This window comes from Dendrobates tinctorius, unplaced genomic scaffold (genome assembly GCF_039654945.1).
Source record: "Dendrobates tinctorius isolate UK_male_01 unplaced genomic scaffold, ASM3965494v1 ptg000155l, whole genome shotgun sequence".
Classification (NCBI taxonomy): domain Eukaryota; kingdom Metazoa; phylum Chordata; class Amphibia; order Anura; family Dendrobatidae; genus Dendrobates; species Dendrobates tinctorius.
The window spans coordinates 14,520,104-14,535,601 of record NW_027361822.1 but is presented as its reverse complement, the minus strand read 5'-3'; the positions used below and the strand labels follow the sequence as shown (position 1 = coordinate 14,535,601).

Genomic DNA, 15,498 nt, shown 5'->3' with positions numbered 1-15,498 from the left:
ATGAATTCATGTACAGATAAATAGGCTGTGTGTGTTTAGTCCTGTCTATTACCTGGTGATGTGAGGGGCTGGGGAACCTCCACCTCCATCATGACGTCCTTGTAAAGATCTTTGTGTTCTTCTAAATACTCCCACTCCTCCATGGATAAATTAACTGTGACATCTTGACACCTTATAGGAACCTGACACATAAAATGATATTTACATTACCCCTATTTATTCATAGCATTACTGTATAATGTCCCAGCAGTGTCACCTCTCCAGTCAGCAGCTCAATCATCTTGTAGGCAAGTTCTAGGATCTTCTGGTCATTGATGTCCTCATGTAAAAGGGGGTGAGGCAGAGACTCAGTGATAGGACTCAGGGGTTTTCCCCATCTGTCAAACAAAGGGGCCTGACAGCGCTCATTAGAAGTCTTCTTCCCTACTGTGTAATCCTGGTTAAGAGAGACACATTAATAATTCTCACTAAAGACATTTCCAGAGTCCTCACCTCTCCAGTTCTGTCCATCTGTTATTCCCATAGATGAGAAAGATGTAACGTGACATCTCTTACCTCTCCAGTAAGCTGGAAGAGGATCTCTAGGGTGAGGTGTAATATCTTCTCTACCATCTTGTTCCTGTCCTTATCCATCCTTGATGGGTCAGTCAGGAAAATTCTCTTATACAGAAGATCTCCACTGAGAGGATCCGATCACTGCACACCTAGATGAATTCATTGAGAGGTTCGTAAAATGGGGTAACTTATGGGGGGGGTTCTGCTGTTCTGGCACCTCATGGGCTCTCCCAGTGGGTCATGGCACCTGCAAACCATAACAGTAAAATCTGGCGCTCCTTGCCTTCTGAGCTTTGCACTGTGCCTGAAAAATATTTCCCGATTTTATGTAGGGTATTGGCACACTCAGGAAAAAATGGACCTCAGTTTGTTGTAAAAAAATTCCCTATTAGCCCTTGGAAAAATTAAAAACTTGAGGCTAAAACATTTTAGTTGTAAAAATGTAATTTATTCTTTCGACACTGCTCAGTGGTATAAAATTCTGTGAGGCACATGTGGTGTTAATATGATCACTGCACTCCACCCCTAGATCTATTTATTGGGGAGTGTAGTTTGTAAAATGAGTTCACATATTGGGGATTCTGCTGTTCAGGCACCTCAGGGTCTCTGCCAATGTGACATGCCACCCTCAAACCATTCCAGCAAAATCTAAACTCCAATATGGCGCCTCTTCCTTTCTGAGCTTTGCACTGTGCCTCAAAGTAGAATTCCCCTACATGTGGAGTATCAGCGTACGCAAGAGAAATGGAGACCAAGAGAAAAGACGCCACTGAAGGATATGCACACCAAAATATATATATATATAGGAAAGATTACAAACAAATAAAGCCAAACCTTTATCCCCTCATACAAAATTACATAATATAGATGTACAAATCAAAAAGGGCCCCGATGAAGTCCAGACAGATCCTGTAACCCTCATATCATGAACAAAAGCATACAGATGGTCTCCTCCCCTGGGGCATCCTCTGTCCTGATTGCTCCTTTCTCCATTCAGTGCTGTCCTTGAATGGTTTGGCTTAGCAGCACTCTTTTCCAGGTTACCATCACAGGTGCCTTTGTCATTCATTACATATCTCACACTTTTGCACCCTTTCATTTAAAATACTCTCTGGAGACAAATTCTGCTTAAGTAGATCAGAGGTCCAGCCCTTAGATCTTAAAGGGAATCTGTCACCTATTTTTTCGACTATAAGCTGTGGCCACCACCATCAGGGGCTTATTTCCAGAATTCTGTAGTGCTGTAGCTAAGCCCACGATGTAACCTGAAAGAGAAGAAAAATGAGTTATATTATACTTACCCAGGGGATGTCCGGGTCCGGTCCGGGTCCACAGGGAGTCGAGGTCCGGTCCGGCGCCTCCCATCTTCTAGCGATGTCATCTTCTTTGCTTCCCGTTGCGGCTCCGGCACACTGCTCTGACCTGTTGAGGACAGAGCAGAGAACTGCAGAGCGCAGGCGCTGGACCTCTTCCAGCCGCGAAGGGAAGCAAAGAACGAGGACGTCATCGCTAGAAAATGGGAGGTGCCGGACCAAACCGTGACACCCTCTGGACTCGAACCGCCCCTGGGTGAGTATAATCTAACTTGTTTTTCTTATCTTTCAGGTTACATCGGGGGCTTATTTCAGAATGCTGCAGATAAGCCCCTGATGGCGGTGGCCACAGCTTAAAGTCGAAAAATAGGTGACAGATTCCCTTTAACAGCTCATTTACATATTAAGAAAACTGTGGCTTTCTCCGGATTAAAACATCGGATCGCAGATATCAAGATATCATTTCATTCAACTTTCTATGACCTACATGTACATACAGGCGGCTTGGGAGGGTTCATCCTACTACAGACTGTGTACACGGTACAAGTGTACCTAGAAGGACTGATGCTGTATTAACAGTTTAGGGAGGACAACACAAATATTAATCTCATTTGTATTTGTCTTTTGAGCATTCAAGTTGTAATTTGTTAAATGATCTAAATAAACTATTAACACTTCTATTTGTTTAAAACATTCTTACTTTGCAACACAACTTCCAAAAACTTAAGCCAATTTCAGTCCACTAACAATCAATTATATAAAGTCGTTTGACTCGTTTACACATGCTGTCAAAAACTAATGGGAACAGATGATTCCATCCCCATACAGCATCATGTTGTCGGCAGCCCAACCCTTGTTTATGCAGGCCAATGTGATGCTGCTGCTAATAATTTTTATTCTGGTATAAAAGATCTGATCATTCAACGAACAAGTGTTTTGCTCATTCATCTATTGATCATCAGAGTGTTTACATGCGAGAAAGGAAAGCGGTTACCTTCCAGCGCGCCTTTTGAATAGCCACGGGGGGCGCTATGTCATCTGTGCATCATGTCGTCGCACAACTTTTGTTGCGCCAATCAAATGCCAAACTAGGGATTCCTGAAGGTAAGAGATTCGCAGGACTGGCATCTAGCCGCCATGTATCACTGACTGAGTCCTACAAATGGGTAAGCTCATCTCTAATTAAAGAATAACATTTTTGGCAGGAGTACTTCTTTAACTAGCCTGTAAAGTTTTTTATGTAATACATAATGCATCCCTGAGTTCATATCTGTATAGAGTATGTTGTTGGACATGTTAAACTGATAGTGACTGTTTATGTAAGACCTCAAAAAACGGTCTTGGGAGAAAAAATTTTTTTCTTTATCATGAACTAAAGCTGCCCCCTGAAACCAGCTGCCCTAGGTACTGGACCTCCAGCACCTACTGGCAAGTACAGGCCCTGTGTAGAAGGTGAAAATACGTTTTAATATCCGAAACCTGCATTTAATGGAGGTGGTCCCGCTGTGACATCAGTTTCAGACACTCAATGTGCCCTTCCTATATTACCCCCCTTCCTATGTTTCGTGAGGCGCTGATGAGTTACCATTGCAACCAGGTGACTTCTATGTTGGTACTCCTGTGACACTCAGAAAGCAAACAATTGGTTACAGTTTTAAATCCCCAAAGGCAAGAGACCCCAACCTGTGACTCGCCCCGCTTTTCAAAACTTAAAAATATACAGATCTGAGCAACCAAAAAATAAAAATTAATTCTCTCGTTTCGTTTTTTTTTTCTCGTTACGCCAATCGGATTAATTTATTTTATATTTTGATAGATTGGAATTTTACAAACTTAGTGATACCAATTGTTTTGTTTTTTTTAAATTGTTTTATTGCTGATGGGGCAAAAGGGGGGTGATTTGAACTGTTTTTTTATTTTTTCATATTCTTAAAAAAACTTTAACTGTTAGTCACTTTAAGGGACTTGAAGCGGTAATTGTCTGATCACTTGTGCTATTCATACTTTTTAAAAACACTTTTTACTTTATTTTCTAGTCCCCTTAGGAAATATGAAAAAGGAAAATCACGATCTCCTATGAACGCCAGCTAAAGGCTGGCTTTCGTAGGACGATTGACAAAACATTGGTGCCTCACCGTCACGTCATGAGTGCGCCGATACGTGAAATGGCGCCCCCCCCCACTGATGCGTGTTAAATGCTGCTGTCAGAGACTGACAGCGGCATTTAACAAGTTAACAGCTCTGATCCATCCGTGGCTGTTAAAGGCACATGATAGCTGATTAGATCAGCTATCATCTGCCAGGAAAGATGTGGGCTCGGCATGCGAGCCCTGATTAAAGTCAGGAAGCCAGCATATGACATACCAGTACGTCATATCTGTAAGGTGTTAATATCGTAGCAATCGAACTGACCTGAAAAATCATGTTCTTAGTGTGTACATAAAAATAAACCCAATAAACAGTGAAATTGCAGAGGGTTTTGTCCACCATTTTACTGCAGTTTGTATTCTTTTTTACTATTTTCCAGTAACTTTATATGATATGATAAAATAATGGTCTGGAAAAAGACAAGCTCTCGTATGGCTAAGTCGCTGGCTCTAGCAAGGAGTGGAGGAAAAAATAGAATGTATCCTTGTGCTGATAACTTTATCCACTGACAGGGCAATTGCAATCAGCAAACTGGAACAAAAACTGACCTGTCTCCATTTTTTTTTAAAAAGACACTGGGACAGAAAAATACACAGACATTTGACCATCCAATAGACAACAATGGAAGAAAATTCTATCAGTACGTAAAAATGGATCTGACCGAGAGTGAGCAATTACACAGGATCAGTAACTCTACCCCAGAATATAGAACCTGCATCTACCACAGTGTCCTCTCTGGGATCAGCGTCCTCATTATAGGACCGACGCCACAGAAATTTAATGGGAAATCCCTTTATTCTAAACCACGGGTGTCAAACTTCCTGGCCCGCCATGTCATTCTATGGGGCCCGCAAAGTCAGGAGACACTTCAACACTGCTCCGTACAAAGAAAGTGGAGAGCTGGAAGGAGCAGTGTTGAAGTATGCGACCGAGCTCAAAATTAAAGATGTCAGCCTGTGCTGGCGCCACCCCCTCTACTAAGTACTGCCTGTGTTCAAAGTCGAAACAGCCAGTGTAAAGCAGATGGCCTGGAGATGGAACAGGAAGCTGAAGCGATCTTTGAATCTGAGCAAATGCAGCCAATAGAGGGGTCAGCACCGGCAAAAGGATCAGGTGCAATCATTGTCAGAGTAAACAGTGCATGCCGTGATCACAGTCAGCCTGCACAAATGCTGAACACAGTGATTGCAGTCAGATAGCACAAATGGTGAATGCAGCCAGCCAGCACTTTTGTGTGGGTCCATCTTTGAATCAGAGTAGACGCAACCAGTAATTATCATGGGAAAAAGTCCAGCTTGGAACAGCTCTCTCGGCCCTGCTACCCAGGGACAGCTCTCTCGGCCCTGCTACCCAGGGACAGCTCTCTCGGCCCTGCTACCCAGGGACAGCTCTCTCGGCCCTGCTACCCAGGGACAGCTCTCTCGGCCCTGCTACCCAGGGACAGCTCTCTCGGCCCTGCTACCCAGGGACAGCTCTCTCGGCCCTGCTACCCAGGGACAGCTCTCTCGGCCCTGCTACCCAGGGACAGCTCTCTCGGCCCTGCTACCCAGGGACAGCTCTCTCGGCCCTGCTACCCAGGGACAGCTCTCTCGGCCCTGCTACCCAGGGACAGCTCTCTCGGCCCTGCTACCCAGGGACAGCTCTCTCGGCCCTGCTACCCAGGGACAGCTCTCTCGGCCCTGCTACCCAGGGACAGCTCTCTCGGCCCTGCTACCCAGGGACAGCTCTCTCGGCCCTGCTACCCAGGGACAGCTCTCTCGGCCCTGCTACCCAGGGACAGCTCTCTCGGCCCTGCTACCCAGGGACAGCTCTCTCGGCCCTGCTACCCAGGGACAGCTCTCTCGGCCCTGCTACCCAGGGACAGCTCTCTCGGCCCTGCTACCCAGGGACAGCTCTCTCGGCCCTGCTACCCAGGGACAGCTCTCTCGGCCCTGCTACCCAGGGACAGCTCCCTCGGCCCTGCTACCCAGGGACAGCTCCCTCGGCCCTGCTACCCAGGGACAGCTCCCTCGGCCCTGCTACCCAGGGACAGCTCCCTCGGCCCTGCTACCCAGGGACAGCTCCCTCGGCCCTGCTACCCAGGGACAGCTCCCTCGGCCCTGCTACCCAGGGACAGCTCCCTCGGCCCTGCTACCCAGGGACAGCTCCCTCGGCCCTGCTACCCAGGGACAGCTCCTCAGCCCTGCTACCCAGGGACAGCTCCTCAGCCCTGCTACCCAGGGACAGCTCCTCAGCCCTGCTACCCAGGGACAGCTCCTCAGCCCTACTACCCATATGCAAACAAAGTCCGTGGAGCCTCATTCAAGAGTCTCAAACACGGGACTAGCCAGATCTTCCTCCAGGGAAGGACCCAGCCAAGGAGTGGCTCCTTTCGGAAACCACCACTACCACCATATTAAGTGGCCCTTTGAGTTAATATCCCGCACTTTACGAGTTCACAGATATGACAAGGGAAATACCAAGGCCAGGTATCTATCCACAGACAGCTGTTTCGGGGTGTTGCCCCTCATCAGTGTGGAGTAGGATTCTGGCCAGGTGGGAGCAATGCCTAGTAGACAAACATCACGACAACCCAGGGACAGCTCTCTTAGCCCTACTACCCAGTGACAGCACTTGCCTTTCCCCTCGCCAGTCCATGCTTTGTTTTGCATGAGCCCTTACAATTAAAAGCGACCCTTTGACGGCAACCAAAAAGTAGATGTGGCCCTCAGTGAAAATGAGTTTGACACCCCTGTAATAACATTACAGCCAACATTAGGGAAGTGACTAATTCTCCATATTTCTATGGAGAGAAACACCCCCCCTCCGTCATTTCCATTATTCCCTGTAATCTCCACCCCAGAGAGAAAGCGTCATCTGTCCCCAAACCAGAGCGCCCTCCCCTGTATACATGAGCCCAGCCAGCGCTCTGTTACTGTCCATATACACATGGCAGGGGGCGCCATCTCCGGGAATGGAGGGGTTACTGCCCCCTGTGCAGCCCAGTAATGGGGAATCTCCAGCACCTACCTCCACCTGCAGGGGGCGCTATCTCCGGGAATGGAGGGGTTACTGCCCCCTGTGCAGCCCAGTAATGGGGAATCTCCACCGCCTACCTCCACCTGCAGGGGGCGCTATCTCTGGGAATGGAGGGGTTACTGGCTGCCCCCTGTGCAGCCCAGTAATGGGGAATCTCCAGCACCTACCTCCACCTGCAGGGGGCGCTATCTCCGGGAATGGAGGGGTTACTGCCCCCTGTGCAGCCCAGTAATGGGGAATCTCCAGCACCTACCTCCACCTGCAGAGCCGCACACCACATATATGGCTGCTCTGTGCGCACAGGACCTGGGATGAGGTCACAGGAGGGGAGGAGTCAGGGGTCACATGATCAGGGGCCTCAGTGTATGCAGGACTCTGCTGTACTGGTTGTCATGGTGCTGGATGAGGGGAAGTTTCTGTGTGGGGTCAGGAGGGGTTTACAGGGTGGATGTAGCAGAGCCGTGTGTGTACGAGGTGTACGGAGCAGAGCCTTGTGTGTACAAGGTGTACGGAGCAGAGCCGTGTGTGTACGAGGTGTACGGAGCAGAGCCGTGTGTGTACGAGGTGTACGGAGCAGAGCCCCGTGTGTACGAGGTGTACGGAGCAGAGCCGCGTGTGTACGAGGTGTACGGAGCAGAGCCGTGTGTGTATGTACGGAGCGGAGCCGTGTGTGTACAAGGCGTACGGAGCGGAGCCTTGTGTGTACGAGGTGTACGGAGCGGAGCCGTGTGTGTACGAGGTGTACGGAGCGGAGCCGCGTGTGTACGAGGTGTACGGAGCAGAGCCGCGTGTGTACGAAGTGTACAGAGCAGAGCCGCGTGTGTACGAGGTGTACAGAGCAGAGCCGCGTGTGTACGAGGTGTACGGAGAGGAGCCACGTGTGTGTACGAGGTGTACAGAGCCGAACCGAGCCGTGTGTACGAGGTGTACAGAGCGGAGCCGCGTGTGTACGAGGTGTACGGAGCGGAGCCGTGTGTGTATGAGGTGTACGGAGCGGAGCCGTGTGTGTACGAGGTGTACGGAGCGGAGCCGTGTGTGTACGAGGTGTACGGAGCGGAGCCGTGTGTGTACGAGGTGTACGGAGCAGAGCCGTGTGTGTACGAGGTGTACGGAGCAGAGCCGTGTGTGTACGAGGTGTACGGAGCAGAGCCGTGTGTGTACGAGGTGTACGGAGCAGAGCCGTGTGTGTACGTGGTGTACGGAGCGGAGCCGTACGGAGCGGAGCCGCGTGTGTACGAGGTGTACAGAGCGGAGCCGCGTGTGTACGAGGTGTACAGAGCGGAGCCGCGTGTGTACGAAGTGTACAGAGCGGAGCCGCGTGTGTACGAGGTGTACAGAGCAGAACCTCGTGTGTACAGGGTGTATAGAGCGCGGCAGCGTGTGTGCGAGGTGTACAGAGCGTGGCCGCGTGTGTTACGAGGTGTACGGTGCAGAGCTTTGTGCATACGAGGTGTACAGAGCGGAGCCATGTGTGTATGAGGTGTATGGAGCAGAGCTGCGTGTGTACGAGGTGTATGGAGGGGAGCCTTGTGTGTTTACGAGGCATACGGTGTGAAGCCATGTGTGTACGACGTGTTCAGGGCGGAGCCGTGTGTGTACGAGGCGTACGGGGTGGAGCCGTGTGTGTACAAGGTGTACGGAGCAGAACCGCGTGTGTACTGGGCGTAGCCGTGTGTGTACGACGTGTACGGAGCGGAGCCGCGTGTGTACGAGGTGTACAGAGCAGAGCCGCGTGTGTACGAGGTGTACGGAGCAGAGCCGCGTGTGTACGAGGTGTACGGAGAGGAGCCACGTGTGTGTACGAGGTGTACAGAGCCGAGCCGAGCCGTGTGTACGAGGTGTACGGAGCGGAGCCGCGTGTGTACAAGGTGTACGGAGCGGGGCTGCGTGTGTACGAGGTGTACGGAGTGGAGCCGTGTGTGTATGAGGTGTACGGAGCAGAGCCGTGTGTGTATGAGGTGTACAGAGCGGAGCCGTGTGTGTATGAGGTGTACGGAGCGGAGCCGTGTGTGTATGAGGTGTACGGAGCAGAGCCGTGTGTGTACGAGGTGTACGGAGCAGAGCCGTGTGTGTACGAGGTGTACGGAGCAGAGCCGTGTGTGTACGAGGTGTACGGAGCAGAGCCGTGTGTGTACGAGGTGTACGGAGCGGAGCCGTACGGAGCGGAGCCGCGTGTGTACGAGGTGTACGGAGAGGAGCCACGTGTGTGTACGAGGTGTACAGAGCCGAGCCGAGCCGTGTGTACGAGGTGTACGGAGCGGAGCCGCGTGTGTACAAGGTGTACGGAGCGGGCCTGCGTGTGTACGAGGTGTACGGAGCGGAGCCGTGTGTGTATGATGTGTACGGAGCGGAGCCGTGTGTGTATGAGGTGTACGGAGCGGAGCCGTGTGTGTATGAGGTGTACGGAGCGGAGCCGTGTGTGTACGAGGTGTACGGAGCAGAGCCGTGTGTGTACGAGGTGTACGGAGCAGAGCCGTGTGTGTACGAGGTGTACGGAGCAGAGCCGTGTGTGTACGAGGTGTACGGAGCAGAGCCGTGTGTGTACGAGGTGTACGGAGCAGAGCCGTGTGTGTACGAGGTGTACGGAGCGGAGCCGTACGGAGCGGAGCCGCGTGTGTATGAGGTGTACAGAGCGGAGCCGCGTGTGTACGAGGTGTACAGAGCGGAGCCGCGTGTGTACGATGTGTACAGAGCGGAGCCGCGTGTGTACGAGGTGTACAGAGCAGAACCTCGTGTGTACAGGGTGTATAGAGCGTGGCAGCGTGTGTGCGAGGTGTACAGAGCGTGGCCGCGTGTGTTACGAGGTGTACGGTGCAGAGCTTTGTGCATACGAGGTGTACAGAGCGGAGCCATGTGTGTATGAGGTGTATGGAGCAGAGCTGCGTGTGTACGAGGTGTATGGAGGGGAGCCTTGTGTGTTTACGAGGCATACGGTGTGAAGCCATGTGTGTACGACGTGTTCAGGGCGGAGCCGTGTGTGTACGAGGCGTACGGGGTGGAGCCGTGTGTGTACAAGGTGTACGGAGCAGAACCGCGTGTGTACTGGGCGTAGCCTTGTGTGTACGACGTGTACGGAGCGGAGCCGTGTGTGTACGAGGTGTACGGAGAAGAGCAGTGTGTGTACGAGGTGTGCAGAGCCAGGTGTGTGCGAGGTGTACAGAGCGTAGCCGTGTGTGTGCGAGGTGTACGGAGCAGAGCCATGTGTGTATGAGGTGTACGGAGCGGAGCCGCATGTGTATGAGGTGTAAGGAGCGGAGCCGTTTGTATATGAGGTGTACGGAGCAGAGCAGTGTATGTACGGAGCGGAGCCTTGTGCAGGTGACTATGTATGCACGTGTGTGTAACACCTTGTATGCCAGTCATGATATATACAAATTCCAGATGTGTGTGTGTGTGTTAGAGCCCATTTAGAGGAGCTGATAATTTCACACATTTGAACACATATGACCCAATGTGAATGATAATTTTTTTCCCTCACAATATGAATGAATTCATACATTGTACACAAATAACAGACCAATTTTCATCTGTGCTGGATCTGAATTTCACATATCATTTTTCTTGTATGCAAATGTTAATGAATATTTTTTCTCCAGCATTTCTCAGCAACCAGTGAAGAGCAGACAGTACACAAATGCAGCTCGGATGGCCTCGGTGTACTGCCATCTTTCCCATATAATTCTGGGGTGCCGACCCCAAGTTTTCTTACGGTCATGAATATCATTTTGAAGCAACCTTAATGTTTTTGCATTTTCTTGATGGTAAATAATGCCTGAGCCTTAAGGCATGTCAATGTGACCTTACCTCTGGTGTTCACACTAGGCAGTTAGGTCAGGGACCCATTCAATCATGAGATCACCTTGACGTTGGTGGATGGGCTTACATTCTTTGGACAAATTTTGTGCTAAGCATCTCATGTGTTTTTCCTAAATTTCAAAAGCCATTAAACTATTCACTCTTTATAAACAGGCCACCATTTTCACACCAAATTTCCTGAAGCCCATACTCCAGAAAAGTACATTTTTATTGGCAAATTCCTCATCCATTTCCAAGAGAGGCTTAAATTCCAACAATAATATGAAAAAACTAATGCAAGCTATGATTTTTTTTCACATTCAGATTCTGTCAGTGATATATCAGGAAGGTGAATTTCCATCAGCTTAGAAATGGTCTTAGTGCCATAAACTGGAACAATGTCCTTGAAAATAAAAATATACAAAGTAAACGCAAAATTTTTTCTAAGCCTCCTGAATAGGACCTGTGCACAATATATAATGTATTTTTCGGACTACAAGACGCACCGGACCTTAAAACGTACCCCAAATTTTCAGAAGGAAAATTGTTGTAATGTACTGTAGATATGTTTCTGGAACATTCTAGAAAATCCCTCTGTCATGTAGCTGCAAACCCCCCCTCTCTTCCCCCACAACACACACACCAGCGTGCAGGAGAAATCCGCCTTTATCACCCCCTTTGCGCTGTACGAGTCCACAGTCATGCCCTTCGGCATGAAAAATGCCCCTACCACTTTCCAGAGGATGGTCAACCACCTGCTTCGGGGACTGGAGGAGCTCGCGGTGGCGTACTTAGACATCGCCATCTTCAGTTCCACCTGGGAGGAACACCTTCAGCATCTCCAGGAGGTGCTCAAGCGTCTTCACCAGGCAGGCCTGACTATCATGCCGGGAAAGTGCCAGATGGGCATGAGTGAGGTTCACTACTTGGGGCACCGGGTAGACGGGGGTTCCATGAGTCCGGAGTCAGAAAAGGTGGACGCAATCGCGTCCTGGCCCACCCCCAGTACCAAGAAACAGGTGAAGTCCTTCTTGGGCACTGCAGGGTACTATAGGTGGTTTGTTCAAGACTATAGCGCCTTTGCAAAACCCTTGACTGACCTCACCAAGCAGAGGCTACCCCAAACAGTCAACTGGACAGATGACTGTGAGGCGGCCTTCCAAGCTTTGAAAGCACCCCTGTGCAACTCTCCAGCGTTGAGAGCAATCGACAGCAGTTGCCTGTTTCTGGTACAGACCGACGCCAGCGAGTTTGGCCTCGGTGCTGTGCTCAGCCAGGTCGACTCGGGGAACCAGGAGCACCGTGTTGTACCTGAGCCGGAAACTTTTGCCGAGGGAAGTCGCATACTCGACCATCGAGGAGTGTCTGACCATGGAGTGGGCACTGCAACGTTTGCAGCCCTACCTGTACGGGCACACCTTCACGGTGGTAACTGACCACAACCCTCTGAGCTGGTTGCACACAGTGTCCGGAACCAATGGAAGGTTGCTCCGCTGGAGCCTTGCCCTTCAACAGTACGACTTTACTGTACAACATAAAAAGGGCAGCGAACATGGAAATGCTGATGGGTTGTCCAGCCGGGGCGAACCCGCTGAGGTGCACATGACCGATTACCGACAGGTAATGCCTCCGTAGTGCCCTCTAAAAGGGGGAGGTGTAATGTACTGTAGATATGTTTCTGGACCATTCTAGAAAATCCCTTTGTCATGTAGCTGCAACCCCCCTCTTCCCCCACAACACACACCAGCGTTTTCCTGCGTGCAGCTCTGTGAAACCCGAAGCCTCAGTGTAGAATTCTTCTCCTCCCCCCTCCCTGCACAGCTAAAGGAAGTCCTTTGTCCTCTGGGACATATGTCTGAACTAAAACTGTGAGAGATATTAAAATAGGCTAGCATGGGCTCCGATCGCGACAGAAAAACAGAACGAACATTTCTGTGATCTGCGCGGACCCGGCTTCCCTACGGTGGCTCTTGCAAAATCCTACTCTCTCCAGAAACTGAGATATGGATTGCTCCCAAATGGAGGGTCTTAATTATGGCATAGTTGGTGTTTTCGGATTCTATTCGGTAAATCACAAACAATGATGCCCTATATGTGTTGGTACGGGCTTTTCTCGTTTAGATATAGTTATTCTAAGTTTTGTAGCCAAATCATAACTTGGAGAGAGGGAGGTTGGACCTCTCCAGACCACCCATTTTGTGAGGTCACAGACCCTAGGCTATAAGGTACTCCCTACCATATCGCAGTCAGTTCAGCTGGAGTCCTGCCAGAGAGACGTGCCGATGAGTGAGGACGTTTGGTTAAGCGCCCCTCCCCCAGCCACATGGTCTGCCTGATACCACCTAGGCACATGTAAGTGTTACTTTCTGCTTTCATCCCTGTTATGTGATATTTGTATTGTACATATTTTATGTCTCAACTTTATAGCAACTTTTATCTATGCAATCACTGCCCACATTCTTTTGGGAATAAATGATAGAGCTAATAGATTTTGTCTCTAAGCTCTAAGAAACAAACTATACGCCTTTTTTAGATAATCGTTACTAATTTGGGGTTTGTCACGGACCCTCTTAATTACCTCTTTGATTAAGTAAAGCGTGGCTGGTGGCAGCGTGGTGTGCGCGGCTGGCTAGGCCGGGTCTTACATGCTGAATGAGGGGTTGCGGCCACAGCATTGATAATTCCCTTACTGCAGTAGTCTAATTCCCCGTACACAGCAAGCAGCCCATCCGGCGACTACTTATCCTAGGTGCAGTTCACTGACTGACCTGAGGGTAAGGGGGGTGCCAGAGAGTTGCGAGTTCCAAAGTGGAACTGAGAGAGTGGGATTTACATAAATCCCCGCAGTTCTTGGAAGGTTGTTAGCAGTGGTGGGGCATCCAAAATACTCCCCTGCTGTAAATTGTTAGAGCAAGATTAGCTTGCTGTATTTTTGTCACGTGGTGCCGGTGGTGGGATAACTAAGATAAGCCCCCACTGTGCCTGTGATAGCCGTGTGCCGGCAGTGCGCCGCGTCCCTACGTCCGCTGACAAACCCGTGTCGGTGGTGGGATCGTGACGTTTTGGTGGCACCGGCCGCGCCGTTCGTCACAATTTGGTGGCAACGGCGTGTCTCCTGCTTGCGTTCATCACAATGGGTAAAAAAATTAATGCGTCAAATGTGGGTCCTTCTTGCAGTCCTAAATTCAGCTGACCCGGGGGGGATCGGCAACGCTGGTGGCAGCAGGAGTCGGGCGATTCTTCCGGTGGTCCGACGCTGCAGGGCGATGATCTCACTCCTATCCCAGCCTGGTACGGCAGGTTCGGTGGTGCTCGGTGGTGCAGGGGCCTCCGGTGACATTTTATGAAAGCCCGGAGTCCAGCACTTCTATTGCCTTGATGCTGTGGACTCCAGGAAAATGGCCGCATGAACAGATTGAGATCTCAGCAACGAGATATTGTCCCAAGATCTAGCCAGGACTGTGGAGTTGGAGTCAGAGCCCATTTTGGTAGAGTTCGGAGTCATGGAAATTCAGGAGTCGGAGATTTGGCTTACCAACTCCACAGCCCTGCCCTCCACCACCACCGAACCTGCGCACCAGCCACACCTGGCCGAGATGGGAGCGAGATCATCGCCCTGCAGCGTAGGACCACAGGAAGAATTGCTCAAATCCTGCTGCCACCTCGCTAACTGTAAGTACATTCCGACTATAAGACGCACCACTGTTGTCCCCAAAAAATTTTGTGAAAAAAAGTGCATCTTATAGTCTGAAAAATATGGTACCCTATGGAAATAAACAAGCTAGAAATAGGAGGAAACCACTCTGGCTAAATCCAGCTTTAAGGGGCTCAATAAATGACAAAAGCAAAGCGTTTATGAAATTAAGGCAAAAAGGTAGTGACGAGGCATCAAATAATTAGTGAAAAAAATAAACTGTGTAAAAAACCCAAGGCATCAAAGATTGAGACAGAGACTCATTGCCAAAGAAGAATATTTTTGGATTATTTTTACAACTACATAAACGGTAAGAAACATAGCCTGGGAGAAATTGTGTAAGAAGTTGGCCAATCTGTTAAACACCTTCCTACATTATTTACACACATTATTTATTTAGATTCTCTAATGGGTAAAGGTCAGGCGAGTTTGCTGGCCAATCAAGCACCAGTGATACTGTAGTTTTTAAACCAGGTATTGGTACTTTTGGCAGTGTGGACAAGTGCCAAGTCCTGCTGGAGAATGAAATTTCCATCTCCTAAAAGGTTATCGGCAGAGGGAAGCATAAAGTGCTCTAAAATTTCCTGGTAGACGGCTGTGCTGACTTTGGTCTTGATAAAACATAGTGGACCTACACCAGCAGATGGCATGGCTCCCCAAACCATCACTGATTGTGGAAACTTCACACTAGACCTCAAGCAGGTTGGATTGTGTGCCTATCCACTCTTCCTCCAGACTCTGGGACCTTGATTTCCAAATGAGATGCAAAATTGACTTTCATCTGAAAACAACACCTTGGACCAGTGAGCAACAGTCCAGTTTTTTTTCTCCTTGGCCCAGGTAAGACGCTTCTGGTGTTGTCTATTGGTCATGAGTGGCTTGACACAAGGAATGCAACACATGTAGCCCATGTCCTGGATACATCTGTGTGGTGGCTTTTGAGCCAATGACTCCAGCAGCAGTCCACTCCTTGTG

The 15,498-nt window shown here is 49.8% G+C and overlaps 1 protein-coding gene across 1 annotated transcript in view; it reads right to left on the bottom strand.

Moving 5' to 3' along the window:
• The window catches only part of LOC141051126 (uncharacterized), an 87,584-nt gene extending 80,198 nt beyond the window's left edge, over positions 1-7,386 (bottom strand). Inside the window, 4 exon segments of the mRNA XM_073548013.1 lie at positions 53-182; positions 257-436; positions 556-704; positions 7,288-7,386. Of these exon segments, the coding sequence (XP_073404114.1) occupies positions 53-182; positions 257-436; positions 556-633 (388 nt within the window). The 5' untranslated portion in view covers positions 634-704; positions 7,288-7,386.
• Positions 7,387-15,498: the final 8,112 nt, after the last annotated feature.